Source organism: Rhinichthys klamathensis, unplaced genomic scaffold (assembly GCF_029890125.1).
Source record: "Rhinichthys klamathensis goyatoka isolate OS25496 unplaced genomic scaffold, OSU_Roscu_1.1 h1tg000482l_1, whole genome shotgun sequence".
NCBI lineage: Eukaryota > Metazoa > Chordata > Actinopteri > Cypriniformes > Leuciscidae > Rhinichthys > Rhinichthys klamathensis.
In genome coordinates this window covers 130,001-149,862 of record NW_026606969.1, presented here as the reverse complement: position 1 = coordinate 149,862, position 19,862 = coordinate 130,001, and the positions used below count along the sequence as shown (strand labels likewise).

Sequence of the window (19,862 nt, the reverse complement as noted above, 5' to 3'; positions counted from 1 at the left end):
TTATGTTTGAGGCATTGGGAAAGTATTTTTGGTTTGAAAAGGATTTTTTTCCCTTCTCCAGAGCTTTTCATATATTCATGCATCCATTTATTTATTTCTATAGCAGATTTTAAAACAGCTCATGCTTGCCAAAGCGATTTACATAGTAAAACAAATCAACAGCATTTATAAATCGGATAAATTAACAGTGAAACTTTACAATTACAAGGTTTCATTTGTTTACATTGGTTATTATGAACTAACAATAACAAATACTTCTAAAGCATCTTAGTTAATGTTAAACATTTACTAATACATTATTAAAATCAAAAGTCAGTTTGACTTGAACAAACAAACTAACATTAACAGAGATTAATCAATACTGTAACAAATAGTATGCTCATAGTTAATGCATTAGTATAGTTAGTAAAGTAATGCACAGTTAATTCTAGTACAAATATCGAAACATATGTAATACAACATCAGTTTAATTTAGATATGTTTATATTTCATTACCAAATTATTGTGCTAAAAAACAACAATTTGCCAGTGAGAGAAGAAAAAAAAAGTCCAATATATATTCCCTGAAAACAGTATCTTACACAATTGTGTTTCTCAATTAAATTCATTATGTTTTAAGTTTTAAGATATTTGTATTGGAAAACAACTAAAAAATGTTTGTTTTTTTGTTTATTTGCAGTGACAAAACAGTTATTTGTTATTTTAGTATTATTTATATACAGTTATTGTCTGCCTTTTACTTGTATATTATCAGTTTTAATTTTCATTTAAGTTTTAATAATTGTATGTGTTTTTATATATGGCCTTTTTGTTTTCATTTTAGTAATTTTAGTACTTCAACGTAAACATCCATTTCAGTTAGTTGCCATGGCAACATTCCTTTTTTTTTTAGTTTAATTTTAATAATGTAATATTTTTATTTCAGAAAACGATTTTAATAGTCTTGCACTTTTACAATAAATAGCCAAAATAAAACTTAATTGCCAGGAAATGTAAGTATGTAAACAAGAGTGCTGTTGTTTCAGATAAAGATGGCGTTTCACATGCATTTCTAGTGTGTTTTCATTCTGTCTCGGCTCTTGCAGCTGCAGTTGAGTGTGATCGTGCGCTTGGATGCGTTACTGCAGACGGCACTGAAGGCAGGAGACGCTGGTGTGTGTCAGGCGGTGTGTGTGTGTCTGTGGAACGCGTGTCTCCCGCTCCTCCAACACAACCTCCGTAAGAGAGTCCAGAAACCTCTGCTCACACTCGCTCGAGCGCTGGACACCACCGACAGGTCTGTGTGCGCTGCAACAACACATCATGCTCTTCCTCAGGCTTTCTGTCCTGTTCTCCAGCACAGACACTCTTAAATCAAGACACATTCACTGGAGAACAAGCAAAATGACTGAGAAATGTATCAAAATCAAGTGACTTTATGCTTAAAACAAGAACAAATATCAGCCAAAGGATACTTTATTTAAAGTTTATTTTTCTGAGCCCACTGGCAAATATTTTTTCTAGTTTTAAGCATAAAGTCACTTTTTATTCTCAGTAAACAACACTTGTTATCTTTAGCCATTGTGCTTCTCCAGTAAATATATCCTGATTTAAGAATGTTTCGATATTTGTGCTGGAACGCGAGAAGAACATGGGGAATCTGAAGGGGTTATTCGGCTCTTCTTTTGGAGCCATTAATAGAGCCAATGATTCTCCTGTAGAAGAAACTTCTGTCATTATTTACTTCATTTTATGCATTCCTCTCCTCTGTGGAACATAAAACAGAATATAAAACATCTTCATTCAGTGAAAGCAGGCCAGAGGCTCCAAAACAAGACAAAGAAAAGTTTCATGCACATTATTCCACGTCTTCTGAAGTCATGTGATTGTGTGAGAAACTGACTGATAATTTCGATGGCCGATTTAGACATTCGACTGACTATAAGTAACTTTGCAACTACCTGAGAGGAAGCCAGTCATTAGAGTATTAGTGCTCAACACTTGTGCAACAACATTTGTGTCTTTTCAGTTCAGTTTTTGTTGATAATTTTGCCTGTGTTAATGCCAACTGCATACATTTTGCCACAGATGTGTATTTTTTTTATTTCACCCCCATTTTCTTTAATAAATCTATTTAGCAGTAGGTACACAAAATAGTTCCTCTCAGGACCTTAAGGTTAAAAATGTCCCCGTTGAAACTCATTAAAACTGCAATTTTTAATCTCAGGGCCATTTAACTATAAAATGATGCAATCTTTGTCAATAGGTTTTCATTCTTTTAGCAAGGCTTAATTTTTTTTTTTTTTTACTATTTTCTACCAGATGTGCCATTTTGTCAGATTTAGCCTATAAAGCAAATTCTCTGTGTTTTACTGTTTTCTGCGTCAGCATATTATAGAGCCAATTTGATAAAGTATGCAGTATAATTGTGTGGGTGTGTTAGTATGGATGTCAGAGTGTGGTTTGTATGCGTGTAATAAAAAATATGTGTGTGTGCGGCGCGCTTGTAATGTTTGATAGAGAAAAACTCAATTGCAAATCACAAATCCAACCAGTGTGTGCACCAGTGGAGTTTTACTGGCATCTAGTGGGGTTTGGTTACTGCGGCCAAACACACTCTCACTGAAAGCTCATTTATTGAGATATCCTCAATGTGGAACACGACTTGTTTAGATTCAATGCTTTCATTTTCTAGCAGTCTTAGAGTTTAAAATGTTTCATAAAATATTTATTTCATATAAAATAATGTTCATAAATCATTTTCACAAACTTAAACATCTATAACTATATATATATTAAAAAAAAAAATTCACTTTTACAACTTTTTTTACTTCAAAAATAATCTGCCAAGGGTCTTCTTTAAAATAAGACCAAACTTAAGTCTGTGCTCCCAAACTTTATATTTTTATGACAGTTTTTTGACATGGACTTTATGGACCTCTATGGACCTATGTGTAACTTTTTTTAATTGATGCACAAGGTGTGTGTGTCTGTGTGTATGTGTCTGTGTGTGTGTGTGTGTCTGTCTGTCTGTCTGTCTGTCTGTCTGTGTGTGTGTGTGTGTCTGTCTGTCTGTCTATCTGTGTGTGTGTGTGTGTGTGTGTGTGTGTGTCTCTCTGTCTGTGTGTGTGTGTGTGTGTGTGTGTGTGTGTGTGTCCACAGCATGCTGCTGGGAGTGTGTGGTCAGGTTCACGCTGAGCTGGCCGCTGTGGACGAGGAGGATGAGAAGCTGGAGTCTGCCATGAAACACCTTCATAAAGCCGTTGATCTGGATGTTCCCTCAGAGCATCTGTCCTCCTCTTTACACCTCCTCCACCTGCGCTCCTCCGTCCTCAGCGCACACACACACACTCGCTGCGAGGACCAGGCCGCCAGACTCATGCAACAGGTGCGTGTCCGTCTGGAGGAAGAGTACACTCATGTGCAGGGACTTCTGGGACTGATGGAGGGAGACCAAACACAACATCTTCTGATGTGTTTATCAAAAGAACTATTTTTAGCTTCACAAACGCATTTTAAAAATCGCCCGTCTGATGTACATAGACTAAAAATACAAAATAACAGAGATGGAACAAATCGTCTGTCTGACCACTGCAAAAAATGCTTTTCTAACTTAGTATTTTTGTCTTGTTTCCAGTTCAAATATCTAAAAATTCTTAAATCAAGATGCAATTACTAGATGAGTAAAATTACATAAGATATTAAATCTTGTTTCTGGAGAAAAAAAAAACAAGCTAAATTATCTGCCAATAGGAAAGAACATTTTTAATTTTCCACTTGAATTAAGATTATTTTTCATACCACGTTGGCAGATTATTTTGCTTGTTTTAAGATTTTTTTTTTTTTTTTTTAGAAAACAAGATATAATTTATGTCATTTTACTCATCTAGTAAATGCATCTTGATTCAATACTTTTTTTATATTTGAACTATAAACAACACAAATGTACGTAAGAAAAGCATTTTTTGAAGTGGTGTACATACTGTAGACTAAAAATAAAAAAAACAGATTAATGTTAGTTAATTAACATTAGTTAATGTATTAGATTTACTATGAGCAATCTATATATATATATATATATATATATATATATATATATATATACAGTATATATATTAACATTAATCTTTGTTAATGTTAGTTAAAAAATAATAATGTTAGTTCACCGTTCTTTGACACGTTTATTAACCAAAATTATTAGTAAATTATGAAATTAACTAAGATTAATCACTAGAAGAATTGTTCATTCTTAGTTCATAACTAGTAAACTGATGTTATGAAATGAAGCCTTATTGTGAAGTGTCGCCACTTTATTCATCAAGGACGCATTCAACTGAAAAGTAAAGACATTTATAATGTTACAAAAGATTCTGTTCATTAAAAATAATCCTGACGAATAATGTGTATCACAAAAATCTGACTGTTTTCAACACTGATAATATTCATAAATGTTTCCTGAGCATCAGATCCTCATATTAGAGTGATTTCTGAAGGATCATGTGACTGAAGACTGGAGTAATGATGCTGAAAATTCAGCTTTGATCACAGGAATAAATTACACTTTACTGTATATTCACATAGAAAATGGCTATTCATATTCTAATAATATTTAGCAATTTTTACTGTTTTTAATGTATTTTTGATCAAATAAATGCATTCTTGCTGAGCAGAAGAGACTTCTTTTAAAAGCAGGATATAATCCCAGTATTTGTATCGTGTGTGTGAAACCTCAGCACCGCGGCTCACAGGTTTAGCATCAGAGCTGTGCTGTATGAACCTTATTGATTATGTAATATTATTTGAACAGGCTACGGAGGGAAGAGGGCGTGAGAGTTTGAGAAAGCGGCGCCCCCTGCTGGTCAGTGCTGGAGTCGCTCTGGCACCTGAAGCTTTCCGAACCGTTCTCGATGCTGACCGCAAAATCAAAGGTTACAGGTTTTTTTTTATCTCATTTAACTGTTGTTAATGCTGTTAATCACAGGTCTGGCTTTGAGACGTTATGCTGACAGTAGCGTTGAAGTGTCGTTTGACAAATTCCCATGTCAGATCTACATGTGGAATATCAGTCCAGCCCTCCTTTAGTCCCATAAGTCAGTGCGTAATCGATGGCTGCCGACAGCCCGTGCGTTTGATCCGTCGAAGATCAGCGGCGCTTTCTGAAGACTGTCACAAGATGCTTTAATTTATGAATCACCTATACTTACAAGTTGGTTTATTTCTTAAGCACATTTAAAAATGGCTGCAGACCGACTAAAGTGCTGTACAACAACAGTAATAAAAATGTACAGAAATTAAGAAAAAGAAAAAAACAGTTAAGAGCAACAAAAAAAATTACATTTTAAAAGCTAAAGAGAAAAGATGCATTTTAAGACAAGATTTGGACTCAGATAGAGAGGAAGCCATTCTCATAAAATTAGTGTGTGTGTGTGACGGTCCTGACAGATCTGCTGACTACATATGTGTGATAAATCATTATATAATTTTTTTTTTTTTTTTTTTAACGTTATACTTTAAAGGGATAGTCCACCCTAGAATGAAATTGAGTAATCCTTTACTCACCCTGGTGTTGTTTTAATGAAGAAGCTCATGATGCCTTTACTGTTATTACAGCTTGTGTTTGCATGAGTCATCTTAAACTGTACTCGAGGCGCGCTGAGCTGGTTTTGTTGTGTTTTGTGGTTCTGTTTCTCTAGCTGATGGAGACCAGGATCATGTGACACATCTCGCCGCTAAAGCCCAACATCACATGACCTGTGTGCAGAAGGTCGAGGGTCATTTGGCTGGACTTGACAAGAGCTCAGATGATAAAGAGAGGTGTGTGTGTGTGTGTGTGTGTGTTTTATTTGCCATGTTGCTTATTTACAAGACACTAAAATATTGGAATAGTTATTTCCACTGGCTTTGAAAAAGTTTGGAATAATTGCTGCATTTATTTGTTATTTCTTCAGTGTCACATGATCCTTCAGAAATCACTCTAATATGATGATTTGCTGCTCAAGAAACATTTATGATTATTATATCAGTGTTGAAAACAGTCATATTTTTGTGGAAACTGTGATATGTTTTATTTTTCAGGATTCTTTGATGAATATATAGTTCAAAAGAACAGCGTTTATCTTAAATAGAATCTTTTGTAACATTATAAATGTTCATATTAATGCATCCTTTCACAATAAAAAGATAAATGTTCTTTTTTTCTCCAGAATTTTAAATGGTAGTGTCAGGTTGAGTGCAAGTAGCTGAAGACGAGGATGCAGGAATGTCAAAGTAGTTGATTTATTTACAAAATTAACTTCAGGAACATACAAGAACAAAATAACAAACTCCAGGAATTCAGGGTAAACACAACCATACATTGACGACGACCAACAAACACTGAGGGAAAACACAGGGCTTAAATGAACAGGGACTAATGGGATAATTAACTGAACAAAGGTGAAGAAACTGAACACAAACGAGGAGCGGGAAAAACTAACAGGACTGAACCAAAATCAAAGACAGGGGGAAAACAAGATCACAGAACATAACTAAACACATAGAAAACGTGACAGGTAGTGTATCACGATTTCTCAACAAAAACCTGAAGCAGGACATGTGTTTTCAACATTGATAAAATCATCATATTAGAGTGATTTCTGAAGGATCATGTGACACTGAAGACTGGAGTAATGATGCTGAAAATACAGCTTTGATCACAGGAATAAATTACACTTTACTGTATATTCACATAGAAAACGGCTGATTTACATTACAATAATATCTCACAATTTTTACTGTATTTTCGATCAAATAAATGCAGCATTGATGAGCAGAAGAGACTCTTTCACAAAATAATCTTCATATCCCAAGCTTTTGACCGGTAGTGCAACTCTAGACTCATATCATTCTCACAAATGAATGTATGAATGTAGAAGCCACAGACTCTGTGTTCATTAAAACAAGGCTTGCTATGAATTTCCTGCATTCACCCCAGAATTCATCATTACGGTTCTGTTCTCAAGGCCACGTTCAGCACATCATTACAGTGGAATGATTCTGTGTTTCTTCTGCAACGAGGGAACATGCGAATAAAACCAGCAGGAATTCATCATTGCGTATGACTGAAGCTGAGACGCCGAGGGAATCACTCTCATGTTGTTTCTGTGGTGTGTGTTTGCTCGTCAGGCTGAGGTTATGGGCGTCTCTGGCCAAGATCGCCCGGAAACAGGAGGTTTTCGATGTGTGTCGCGCGGCCTGTCGCTTCTGTCTGCTGTATGATGACGGACGATGGGAGAGCACCAGTAAGTGACCCCCGCGAGAGCCATGATGTAGAGCTGCTGTATGTGGAGGGAATAGCACAGGTTTCAAAAATACCTTTACAAGAGATGTGTGTAATATCATAATTTGATATGGGACAGGTGGATTTCCCTGAAGACCGAAACTCTGTTTGAGTGTCTCGGGTTTGACTAGATCATTACGTGTGCAATTCTGTTTGATGATATTAGGAGCTTAGAAATGACACACAATTATGCAATTACTTAATTTCAAATATTTAATTTATTTATTATTATTAGCTTTTATTTTAATGGAAACTAGTTTATACTTTAATTGTCTACATTTTCTCCTAGATATCAAGTGTTTTATGTTTTTACTCTTATGTTTGCTGGTTTTATTGACTATCTTTAAAGATTTATTTAGGATTTCATTTCAAGCTAAAGTCTTAAAAATGCCCTGATTCTGATTCTGACTGATTCGATCCATCTGTCGACTATCATTAATGTTTCACGAGTCTTCTGAGAGCCATTGCATCATCGTGCCGAAGTGACCCATTAGTTAATCCCATCCTCAGGGCTTCTCTGATTCTGATGAATAGAAAGATAAACCGTGTTATTTATTCACACACATTACTCAAGTGGAATTCAGAAATGAATGACGGTAATTATGAGACAAGACATGTACTGTAATCACCAGGATGTTTCAATTAAAGGGTTCGTTCACCCCAAAATGAAAACTCACGTAGGCTCACTATATACTAGTCACTCGGACTATTTTAACGATGTCTTTAATAACTTTTGGGCCGGCCAGTTTCGATCCCTTAGAAGCCTATGGAGGAGTGATCCAGCTCTCAGATTTAATCAAAAATATCTTAATTTGTGTTCTGAAGATGAACGAAAGTCTTACGGGGTTGAACAACATGAGGGAGAGTAATTACTGACAGAGTTTACATGTTTGAGTGAACTATCCCTTTAAGGAATCATGAAATCATCAAACTGGTATTGATCATAATCTGGCGTGACTATAATTCAGTTTATACGCATTTTTGTGTACTGTTGATAAAGAATAGGGGGAATAATATCACTAATTTAGCCTGTTTATGAGACAAAAGGCTTGTGTGAAACTGTAAAAAATATGTCTGCAATTAGTTATAAACACTTACAATTTGTTGGGATAACTTAAAAATCCAACTTAACTAAAGTTAACTGAACTTAATATTTTAAGTCAAGCACAAACACACTTTTTTAACTTGAAACAACACATTATTTCTTATTCTAATGTTGAATTTTAAGTTGTGATAAATAACAACAGCAATAATGTTTCCAGTGTCGGAGATGATCAGGTGTGTTCTGGTTCTGATGACGGGTTCCCTCACGTGTGATTGCAGGTAAACTGAAGAACAGAGCGAGTCCGGAGCGAAGGAACCAGACTGATCCGCTTCTGCGTCTGTTAGCTGAGGTCCACTTCATCAACGCTGAGGTATCAAACGCTTTCTTATCAAACGCTTCCCTCGTGATGGTGAGTACGCCGTGATTCGAGACCGGTCAAGCCCAACAGACAGTTTGATTGGTCAATCCCAATCCCCAAATCACACAGTCACTAGTCAAGAAAAGTTCACGAAAAAAAACGCGAATGGATCCGATCGTGACAAACAGTCAGAATGTGCTACTAATGCTAAGTTTAAGGGTTACAGGTTGGGGTTATCAGTTAGTATTTGTTTTGGAGTTGCATTCAATTAAAAAATAAATTAAAGCACATTTAAATACAACAAAAAATACAACAATGTTGTTCCAAAGTGCTGTAAAGGTTAAAAAAACTGCAAATAAAACCAACAAATCCATAAAACCTCCATCAATTATACAATTCAGGAGCGTAAACACTATTCGAATGCTAATGAAATCTTTAGAATCGGTTTTGCTCTTACTGGGTTTGGGGGAAGAAATTCTGTGTAAATTATTCATCATTTATTGCTATACATCATACATTTCATTACCATGATTATGTCTGATTCAGAAGTTATAATACGGATTATGTTATGTTATGTTATGTGCAATTTTATGCTATGTTATGTTATGTAATATATTTAGGGCTGTCAATCGATTAAAATGTTTAATCTAATTAATTTCATGATTTGGCGATGAATTTATTTAATTAATCGCACATCAAATTTGTCTGAGCTTTTACCCCCAGGAGATAATTAATAAGTCATTATTGTGTTAAATGAGAAAAGCATCAAATAGACATTACAAAAATAAGCTTTAGAAAGAAATATTATATTTGATTAAACTACATTATTACACATAACCCTTTAGGCTACAACAGCCATGAGGGTGAGTAAATGATGACAGAATTCAGTTCAGTTTTTTTTATTAATATCGAATATGACTTATTTATTTTATGAAATCATACGCTAAATAAGAAACTAAAACTTCCAGTAGGTGGCAGTAAATGTTTAAATGAGTACGTCATTCGATTCGTTTAAACGGCTGAATCATTCAGGAATTAAGTAAATGGCTCTTTATGAATGAGTTATTGATTCGTTCAAAACATGCATTTATGCAGAAACATGGCTGTGTGTCTCAATCGTTCTGCTATGGCTTTATAGGTAACAAAAACAGACATTTGTGCCCCAATATCTTGAATTTTGGTGTGTGTGAAGCTGCTGACTCAAACTCACCGCTTTTAAAGAGATGGATTGAGATTTAAATGATATAAAATGCAATAAAATAAACACGTAAAGTCCCCCTGTAGTCAATCATTTCATTCCTTAAAACTCATCTTTGACCAAAATGACATTTAAATGTTTTTTCCTAGCAAAAAATGTCTTCATGCCTTAAAATATCTTGAATGTAACCCGACACCCTCGCCTCATTTAGTATGCACGGTTCTATGAATATGCAAATGAGCCCCGCCTCCACTCACTCACTCAGCTCAGAGATCCACTGGTTGACGATCACACGTTGATCTGATTGGTTACAAGGTCGTTTGTGACGTCAGAAACACCAGCGATTTCAAACCGTGTTTTTGAGACTGTCTTTGGTTCACTGCAGTTTTAAGGAGGAAATACTCAGCAATGCTGTCGACTTATGAACTTACACATGGTGTGTCTTAAAGCAGATTAAAAACACCATATAAACAACATTAAAAGCTGGAGTTTCACCACAGGGGGACTTTAAATGTGTATTTTGGATATTTTCGTTCCACTAGTCTGTGAAAGGAAAATAGACAGAATCACATTGCAATGTTTCTCCTGAAGTGTGTTTTTAACAGAAATGCTCATCATTTATTCTCCCTCATTCCCTCGTTTCAGACCAATCGACTTTCTTTCTTATGTGGAACACAAAAGAAGAATTTGTAAATGGTGTTTGTGTAAATGTGGAGGTGAAAATGAATAAATTCTCCTCGTTCCACAACATATGGGTTTGTAAGTCAGTAAATGATGTAATTTAAATTTTGGCTGAAATACTTTTTATGAAATGAAGACGTCTCACTCAATCATGTGCTGTTTTTTTAATGACTCCATTAGACCTCCAGGACGATCTGTGTAATGATGTCTTCAGAGACGCGTGGAGAACTCGAGAAGCGATGACCTTGGCAATAGCAGAGCAGCTTCTCTTTGAAAAGCACATCACTTTGTTCTCGGCGAATATGTTCCCTCTGTTTTTGAAGGGGTTGATTTTTCAAAAGGCGTCCTTTTAATTTGATGAGCGTTTCCGTCCGGGGGAAGTGAAGGGATGTGAGATCCTCGTGGACACGCGAGGCTTTGATCCGCAGTCGTCCTGTGTTAACCGTTCAATCCCATCAGCCCCGGTTGCACACGCGACACTCGAGAGGAATTACAGACACGAGAGTCTCTGCTACAACACAGCTTATGCAATGAGTATTAAACCCTGTGAAAGCCTAGGAAATAATAATAGGTTTTTTTTTTTTAAATTGAACATTTTATTGACAAAATACTTTTTTTTTAAAACCTAAAAAGTTGTGTATTTTGTATCATATTTGATACATCAGGCTTTTATGGCTCATGATATAGTGAGAATATGAAGGAAAAACAGCTGTTTTATTCAAAGACTCAAACTGAGCACAAATATGATGCAGATGCTGATATTCATATGGACAAAAAATTATAATATTATGATGCTTGTAATGTAAATCAATGAGATCCTTATAACAGCATTGCAGATACTTGCAGAAAATGTATATACATATTAATATCTGCTAGTAATATGATGTTTAAATCCTTAGTTTTATGATCTGTAGTTTTAAAACATAATGCAATGCAATAAAATTATGATTGAGAGATGAACAAATAAACCTTCCTCAAAAGCCTGATGATCATATTTGGTACTCATGATTTTTATAATAAATGATGATGATAATGAAGTAAACCTGCTTCAGTCCAGCTGTAATATTACTAATGTTATTCTTGCGTTTACTTGATAAAATCAGAGCAGATTTGACACAGAAAGACTCGTGAAGCTCGAGCTGAAGGAGGACGTTTGTACAATTATACTAAAAGACTTTTACTGGTAACACTTTATTTTAAGGTGCTTGTAATAAGCAGTAATTAACAGTTAATAAGACACTTATAAGACCTTATAAGATGCATATAAGCATTAACTACTTCATATAAGGGTTAATTAAAGGTCCAGGCCCTGAAGAGATCAGGGAAACTACTCCCTCTTGGGAAGGTACATTTTTAAGGGACTGGGAGTTTGTGTTACCATTTATGTTTGTTCAGCTGTTCTAAAAGTGCAATGTATTGATACTTGAAAAAATGTATTATTTAATTTAATTTATTTATTATAATTAGTTAATGCTTGTATGCATCTTATATGTATCTTATAAGGTCTTATAAGTGTCTTATTAACTGTTTATTACTGCTTATTACAAGCACCTTAAAATAAAGTGTTACCCTTTTACTTTATAAAACAGTCTAAACCATCAATCAGACACAGAAGGATATTGTGGTGTTTTTCAGCATTTATTTTTTCATTTTATAGGCCTTAGAAATATGCGTATCAAATAGGATTTATAGGGTTAATTGAATACACCAGATTTATTTATAGTGATTCAGTTCAAGTTCTCATTAAAATTGGCATCCCATAAAGCACAGTATTGTGTTGTCTAGGTAACCATCCTAAAACTGCGCTCTGAGGGGGTGGAGCTAAACGGCTCTGCTGTGACACCTGATGACAGAAGGACACGCCCACCCGAGGAGGACGACGCCCACTGGACCCTGTACAGGTCAGCAATAACACACTTAATGATATTAATAACCCTGACTCGTTTACATGCACGTGCGTCTCTGTGTGACACACTCTCATCTCAGAAGCTGATTGGATGTTAAGCGTGTTATATATTAATGATGTGGACCTGAATAGACCAGATAATCACAGAGAGACGCTCTATTCCACATCCCAGCATGCATTAAATGACTTTCTCAGATTATAAACCGCATGAAACAATCAGCTTGCGAGGCGTGTGAATCACAGATAAACAAAGCTGTTCTTCACCATCAGACCGGCAATATTCAGCAATATGTATCGGCCATACAGATGACATTAGATGACATTAGATTCAGCTTTATTGTGTAATTCAGTTAGCAACTAACCAGCAGCATAGAATTTAAATACATTTTATGGTGTGTAAATTGCCATATGATCATTGTGATGAGATAAAGGCGTCATAAAAGTGCAGACGTAAAATCTAAATCTAAAATCTTAAATATCAGTATGTTATATTAGTAATTCTATCATTTAGAATAGTTGATTGGTTAAATATTGCTTTGCATCAGTCTGCTTTTTTGCAACAGTAGCCTATATTTAATTATTTGTTTTATTTTTATTTTATAATATTATTATCTATATAGGCCTAAAACTAGAGAAGAGGGTAAAACAATTACAACAACGATAATAGAACAAGAACTTGTAAACAACTCCGTAAAATACAATTAAACATATTATACAAAAGACGATATATATACGTTTGTACACAATAAAAAAAATTAAAATTATTGATTAATAATGAAATTATTAATAGTAATAATACAGGAAGCAGAATTAATGTTCACATTGTTTACTGACCTAAACAAATTTATATCAATGACATTTTTTTTTTTAATGAATTTTCTTTTTATGAAGTTGTCGGTAGGTGTGTCAGTATAATGTAAATCAGGGGTCACCAAACTTTTTTCTCTGGGGGCCACATTATCGTTCCTGACTGTGATGGGGGGGGCCGGGTCAGCTATATAACATAGAATTGTATGACCCAGACAAAAATGACCACCAGCAGGCCTCATTGTGTAGTAGAGATTACTAGCCTGGCACAGCCATCCCCACTACTATATCCACACTACTATATCAACACTTGATTCCGAGTTTGGCGAAGGAATACATTCTGTTGTGCAGCCAGTCCGCCTATCGTCCTCCGAATCCTGTCTTCTCTTGCTTGCCCTCGCAAGCTAGCATACTCTTTGTGGCGGGTTTCGTGGTGACGATGCAGATTATATTCTTTGAAAACCGTCACACTTTCTTTACAAATAATACAAACTGCATAGTCCTTACCAGAGATGTAGTGGTAAAAAAAGAGGTGGGTAAGTTAAACTATAAATTCTGGTGGACCACGACGTGGTCACCCAGTAAGGTGGGCCACTGCCTACCGGTCTATGTGTATCCTGATGACATTGCTATAGGCAGGGCTCAACATTAAGCCTTTTCATACGCTTGTCCTTCGGACAAATAAATCTGTTGTCCGAGTAAAAAAGTTTCTCGTCCGGATTATTATTATTTTTTTTGTGTGTTAATTTATTCTGAAACAATATTCTCATCAGTGTTCAATTAGCTTTGATATTTAAATCAGCATATTGCAATATTTGCACCTTTAAAGGGCATCCCCTCCCCCAATATTATTAAATGTATGCTTCATCTTTCTTTTTAAATTCCTAAATTTGATCAATAAATTCAATTATTTCGAATAATAAGACACTATAGGGCGGATCAAATTAAATCATTTACACTGAAAAATTACAATTGCATAAAATTATGTTATGAAATTGATTTAAATTTACAAATAAGAAATGTTGGAAAGAATGATCTACTTTTAAACATAACACAAACCGCCAGTAGGTGGCGGCAGGCGACCGTCTTAATGAGTGAGTCATTGATTCATTCATTCAAACGATTTGTTCAAACGGCTGATTCATTCAAAATTGAGACAGATGTTTATGAATGGGTCATTGAATCTTTGACTCAATCGATTCGTTCAAAATGCTGAATCATTCAGTAATGAAAACAGGTTGAGTGTTCCTGTGAGATGCGCCGTGGTTCTGCTGTGATTTTTGTTTGGAACTATTTTCGCTGCTGAAACAGAACAAAAACAGCCAATATTGCATCTAAAATGTTAAGTGACTTAATTTTATGTGTTTATCGAACTGTTGTAGGAAATCAATGTCACATTTTCAATCGTGATGGTGTTCAGGAAAAATAATTGAGGTTGCTTAACATATGTTAAAAATATAAAAACTGACTGTGTGTGTGCGCTCATTTGTGTAGATGTCTCCTCGAGAGGCTGCGCGAGCGTCAGCAGCGCAACCTTACCGTCAGTAATAGTCAACAACACTGACAGTAATGCAGCGCAATATGAAAGAGTTCGTCTTAGGTTTAAAGGAGCTGTATGTAAGATTGTGGCCAAAACTAGTACTGCAATCACTTTCAAATTACTGTAGAGTGGTGTATCCCCTCCCCCTCCTCCCTGACTCGAGGTTGCCAGATTGGCTGCAGGATCCAGCAGGAACGTGATGAGCTGCAGCTGTGGTAACTAGAGCAGAGCTGGCAACCCGGATGCTGCAACACTACTGACTTTGTGATTGGTAGATAGGTGGAGGGTGGAGCATCAGACCAAAACACAACATGACAACATCAACATCAGTTGAGGGCTGCAACTGCACTTTTTAAATGACAATATCCTGGCCAGACTACTGTTGTTAGTGATATAAGTATTTGAAATGTACATGATTTCTAATGTCTAGTGACATTTCAGGGCCATTTTATGATTAATTGAAATAAATTTCTTACATACAGCTCCTTTAACAACCTATGAAACTAATAATTAACAATATGAAACTAAAACGACATAAGCTTAATTTATAGCTATTTAGAGGTGGATAAACGCACTTTGGAGGTGGGTAAACGCTATTTCCGAATATTGGGAGGTGCATAAACGGCTTTACGTGCGTTTAGCCTCCACTACATCCCTGGTCCTTACACTGAACAAAAAAATAATCGTTGGTCCACTGTTCTTTGAAAACTCTGCACTCTCTATCAACTTTTCGTTTAACGCTAGACATTTTGCTGTTGCCTGCGCGTGCGTTGTTGGGTTAAGTAGTGGGGGGCAGAGGGGCTGGGGGGCCAGTCAAAGGGGGGTGGCGGGCCTGAGTTGGCCCGCGGGCCTTAGTTTGGTGACCCCTGATGTAAATCAATATAAATGAATTATTTTAGAACAAAAATGCAATATACTAATAGTTGTATAATAGTAATGACATCCATTCTCATGTGTTCATTTAGAACTGTTGTAATTGATTACAGCTGCATGATTGGTTGCCTTTTTTGTGTCTTTCCTCAGTGATTGGATCAAGGGTTTATCGGCGTATGCCACGGGTCACTTCCTGCGAGGGGCGGAGCTGGGGGCGGAGCTTAGCGAGGCGTGGCTGGTGGCTAATGCAGCTGTGTATCTGTGGAACTACAACATCTGGCTTCTGGCCACCAGGGGGCATCGGCTCCTCCTGCCCACATTCAGCCGTCTCATACAGCTCCTCAGACAGACAGGGCATGCTGGGTAAGATGTGGCCTTGTGTTACGTTATTAGTGATGTTTGATTGGTCAATTCTCGCTAGTTCTAGTGCTGACAGGGATGTGCAGAAACCTCTACAGCAAGTATTAAAGTTCAGTGTGTGTGTTTGAGCTCCAGACATGAAAGATTGTTGAGAAAAGGGTTTTGTTTTGTATTTTATTTTACTTGTATATAATTATTTGATATATTATTGTATAACTTTATTAGTTGTGTTTGTTGCATCACTAGTTCTCAATCATGTGTCTTGTTGAAGAGAGGTGTGCTTTTATTTTATATTTTATGTTATTTGTTCTATAATTCTATAATTATTTTAATTTAATTATTATTTAATTATTATTTTAATTTAATTATTTTTTTTTATTCTATAATTTTATAATTTTATTTTATAAATGTATTTAATTATTCTATAATTACATCATTATTTTTTATATTATTTTATTTAATTATTCTATAATTACATCATTATATTTTATATTATTTTATTTAATTATTCTATAATTACATCATTATTTTTAAATTATATTTTATTATTCTGTAATTATATTACTTGTATATAATATATTATGTCATTATATAATTTTATTTTATTATTATATAATTGTCATTATTTTATTATTTTATATTATTATTTTATTTAAATATTATGTAATTACATTATATTATTCGTTTTATAATCTTATTTAATTCATATCTCATTATTTTATTTTATAATTGCATTCAATTATTTTATAATTACATAATTATATATGTGTAAATATATATTATTGTGTAATTATAGTATTTTATGTATATTATTTTGTTATGATTATTGTATTTCTATATTGCTGGAGTCTGTGCTGTATCTCAGGGAGGTGGCGCTCGTGGTCCTGCTCTGTGACGCTGTGGCTCAGGGACTCATCGAGCCGTGGTGTGTGACGCCTGTGCGTGCCGATCAGGAGCCGCAGGACTCAGAGAAGGCAGACGTTCAGCCCACCGCCGAAAAGACCAAGAAAGTGCGAGGAAAGAGCGTGGAGAAGTCCGGCCCGCCCCACGGCCCAGGGCTGGACGCTGCCGGCGTGCAGGAGGTGAAGAAAGCTCTGGAGGTGAGCAACTCTTTCAGTCCCATCGAGGCTGGAAACACAGCGTTTCACAAAACACACTGGAAACTGCCCCTGTGCAGAGCATTGTGGGTAATCTCAGACCATAAATAGACTCCCTGAATCTAAAACAAGTGATGCACTCATTGTGAATTAAATTAGAGTTAAAATAGCTTTCATTTCTTTATGACTGACAAAATGTGTAATGGAGATTTTATATGCAATTCAAATATATAAATCTTGATATATACGTGTTATATCAAGATTATAAACTCTGTTATAAAATATGCATTTCTGAGAAAAATAGTCAGTCAAAATTTCTCGCAATTGAATGTTTATATCTCACAATTCTGACTTTATATCATGCAATTCTGACTTTATAACACACAATTGACTTTATAACACAATTGCGACTTTATATCACACAATTCTGACTTTATAACATATAACATGCCCTTGTGCAAAGCATTGTGGGTAATCTCAGACCATAATTAGACTCTCTGAAGGCAGGCCCTGAATTTAAAACAAGCTAAGCACCCATTGTGAATTAAATTAGTGTTAAACTAGCTTTCATTTCTTTATGACTGACAAAATGTGTAATCCAAATGAGTGGAGATTTTATATGCAATTCAAATATATAAATCTGGATATATATGAGAAGCATGAGAGTATTTTCCTGATCCAAGTGAACACTTTTAATGAAAAGAGGCCCATAAAAATCTCTCAGAAATAGATTTGCAGTGTGATTGAGCCAGTAAATACACAGTTAAACACGTCATGTGATCGGCTGCTTCTCTTCTGTTCGCTCACTCTAATTAAATTTCCCTTTGTGCAGATTTACAGGCCTTCCTCTGCACTTATCAGCGGTAATTCCACATGAAAGCCTTTTTAATATAGGGAAATTATTCACTAACTTCTTTTCCTAACACTGCTCTTTTCACACTTGACATGAGAAGCTAATCTCGCTTGCGTTATCTATTTCAAACACGCGTCAGCATGTCGGCTCGAGGAGACTCGAGATGTGTAAGAGCAGAAAGTATGTGAAGGTTCCCAGCAAGAGAAGTTTAAAAGACGTCTAATGGCGTCCAAACACAGCTGAGACGTCCAGGCTAAAGCAAGGCAGCATCTGGGCTGTCAGTGAACATTTAATAGACGTCTAAACCACAGCACGGGAATAGAACAAAGAAATGAAATGAGTGAAGAAATGAAACCAAACATCGTGTAATCACTGTTGACTTTGCTTACATGAGGGAATATCACACATCTCGCAAGTTACAGGTGAAACTCGAAAAATTAGAATATGGTGCAAAAGTGCATTTATTTCAGTAATTCAACTTAAAGGGTGAAACTAATATATTATATAGACTCATTACATGCAAAGTGAGATATTTCAAGCCTTTATTTGTTATAATTGTGATGATTGTGGCTTACAGCTTATGAAAACCCCAAATTCAAAATTAGAATATTGTGAAAAGGTTTTGTGATCCATAATCATCAAAATTATAACAAATAAAGGCTTGAAATATCTCACTTTGCATGCAATGAGTCTATATAATATATTAGTTTCACCTTTTAAGTTGAATTACTGAAATAAATGCACTTTTGCACCATATTCTAATTTTTCGAGTATCACCTGTATTTTGGCAAAAATGACATGTAGCCGAGCTCAAGGTTATTCTGGCTAGAACTGTGTTCCTCATAGCCGGACTATATCGGGTCTATAGTTAACTTAGGTCATCTGTAATCTGCTGATACCTGACTGTGTGTGTGTGTGTGTGTGTGTTGTGTAGGTGTGTGAGTTTGCGCTGAAGCTGTCCAATGGTAACGCTGAGCCGGTGCCGGTCCTCGTGAGGAAGCAGATCTTGAGCTCGTGGGTCTCGGTTAAACAGCTTCTTCACCAGCAGATCGGACCCAAGCTGGACATCAACGATGAGGTGACGTCACACAACCACACACACAAACTGAGCAAAGATATTCATATGTGTCCGTATAAACATCTGGGGGCTCATTTATAAAACTGTGCGTAGGATCATTACTAAAAGTGTACGTGCGCACGCAAGACAAATATGGCGTACGGCAACAAATATTCAGACTTATGAAACCTATGGAAGCTTCACAGCCACAGAATACAACATTTTAAAAGACAATTGACAACTTTAAATCACTTAATTCTGACTTTATCACTTAATTCTGACTTTATATCACTTAATTCTGACTTTATATCTCACAATTCTGACATTATATCACACAATTCTGACTTTATATCACACAATTCTGACTTTATATCACTTCACACAATTCTGACTGTATATCACTTAATTCTGACTTTATATCACTTAATTTTGACTTTATATCACTTAATTCTGACTTTATATCGCAATTCTTACTTTTGTATCACTTAATTCTGACTTTATATCGCAATTCTTACTTTATATCACTTAATTCTGACTTTATATCACTTAATTCTGACTTTATATCACTTAATTCTGACTTTATATCACTTAATTCTGACTTTATATCTCACAATTCTGACATTATATCACACAATTCTGACTTTATATCACTTCACACAATTCTGACTTTATATCACACAATTCTGACTTTATATCACTTCACACAATTCTGACTGTATATCACTTAATTCTGACTATATCACTTAATTTTGACTTTATATCACTTAATTCTGACTTTATATCGCAATTC

General features: G+C 35.4%; 1 protein-coding gene across 1 annotated transcript in view; it reads left to right on the top strand.

Moving 5' to 3' along the window:
• LOC130072189 (cilia- and flagella-associated protein 46) overlaps positions 1-19,862 on the top strand; it is a 122,736-nt gene that overhangs the window by 29,713 nt on the left and 73,161 nt on the right. The window contains exons 11-20 of the mRNA XM_056237202.1: positions 1,086-1,276; positions 3,142-3,367; positions 4,787-4,907; positions 5,673-5,793; positions 7,144-7,259; positions 8,621-8,712; positions 12,365-12,480; positions 15,856-16,068; positions 16,931-17,165; positions 18,950-19,093. Of these exons, the coding sequence (XP_056093177.1) occupies positions 1,086-1,276; positions 3,142-3,367; positions 4,787-4,907; positions 5,673-5,793; positions 7,144-7,259; positions 8,621-8,712; positions 12,365-12,480; positions 15,856-16,068; positions 16,931-17,165; positions 18,950-19,093 (1,575 nt within the window). The remainder of the gene's footprint in view (positions 1-1,085; positions 1,277-3,141; positions 3,368-4,786; positions 4,908-5,672; positions 5,794-7,143; positions 7,260-8,620; positions 8,713-12,364; positions 12,481-15,855; positions 16,069-16,930; positions 17,166-18,949; positions 19,094-19,862) is intronic.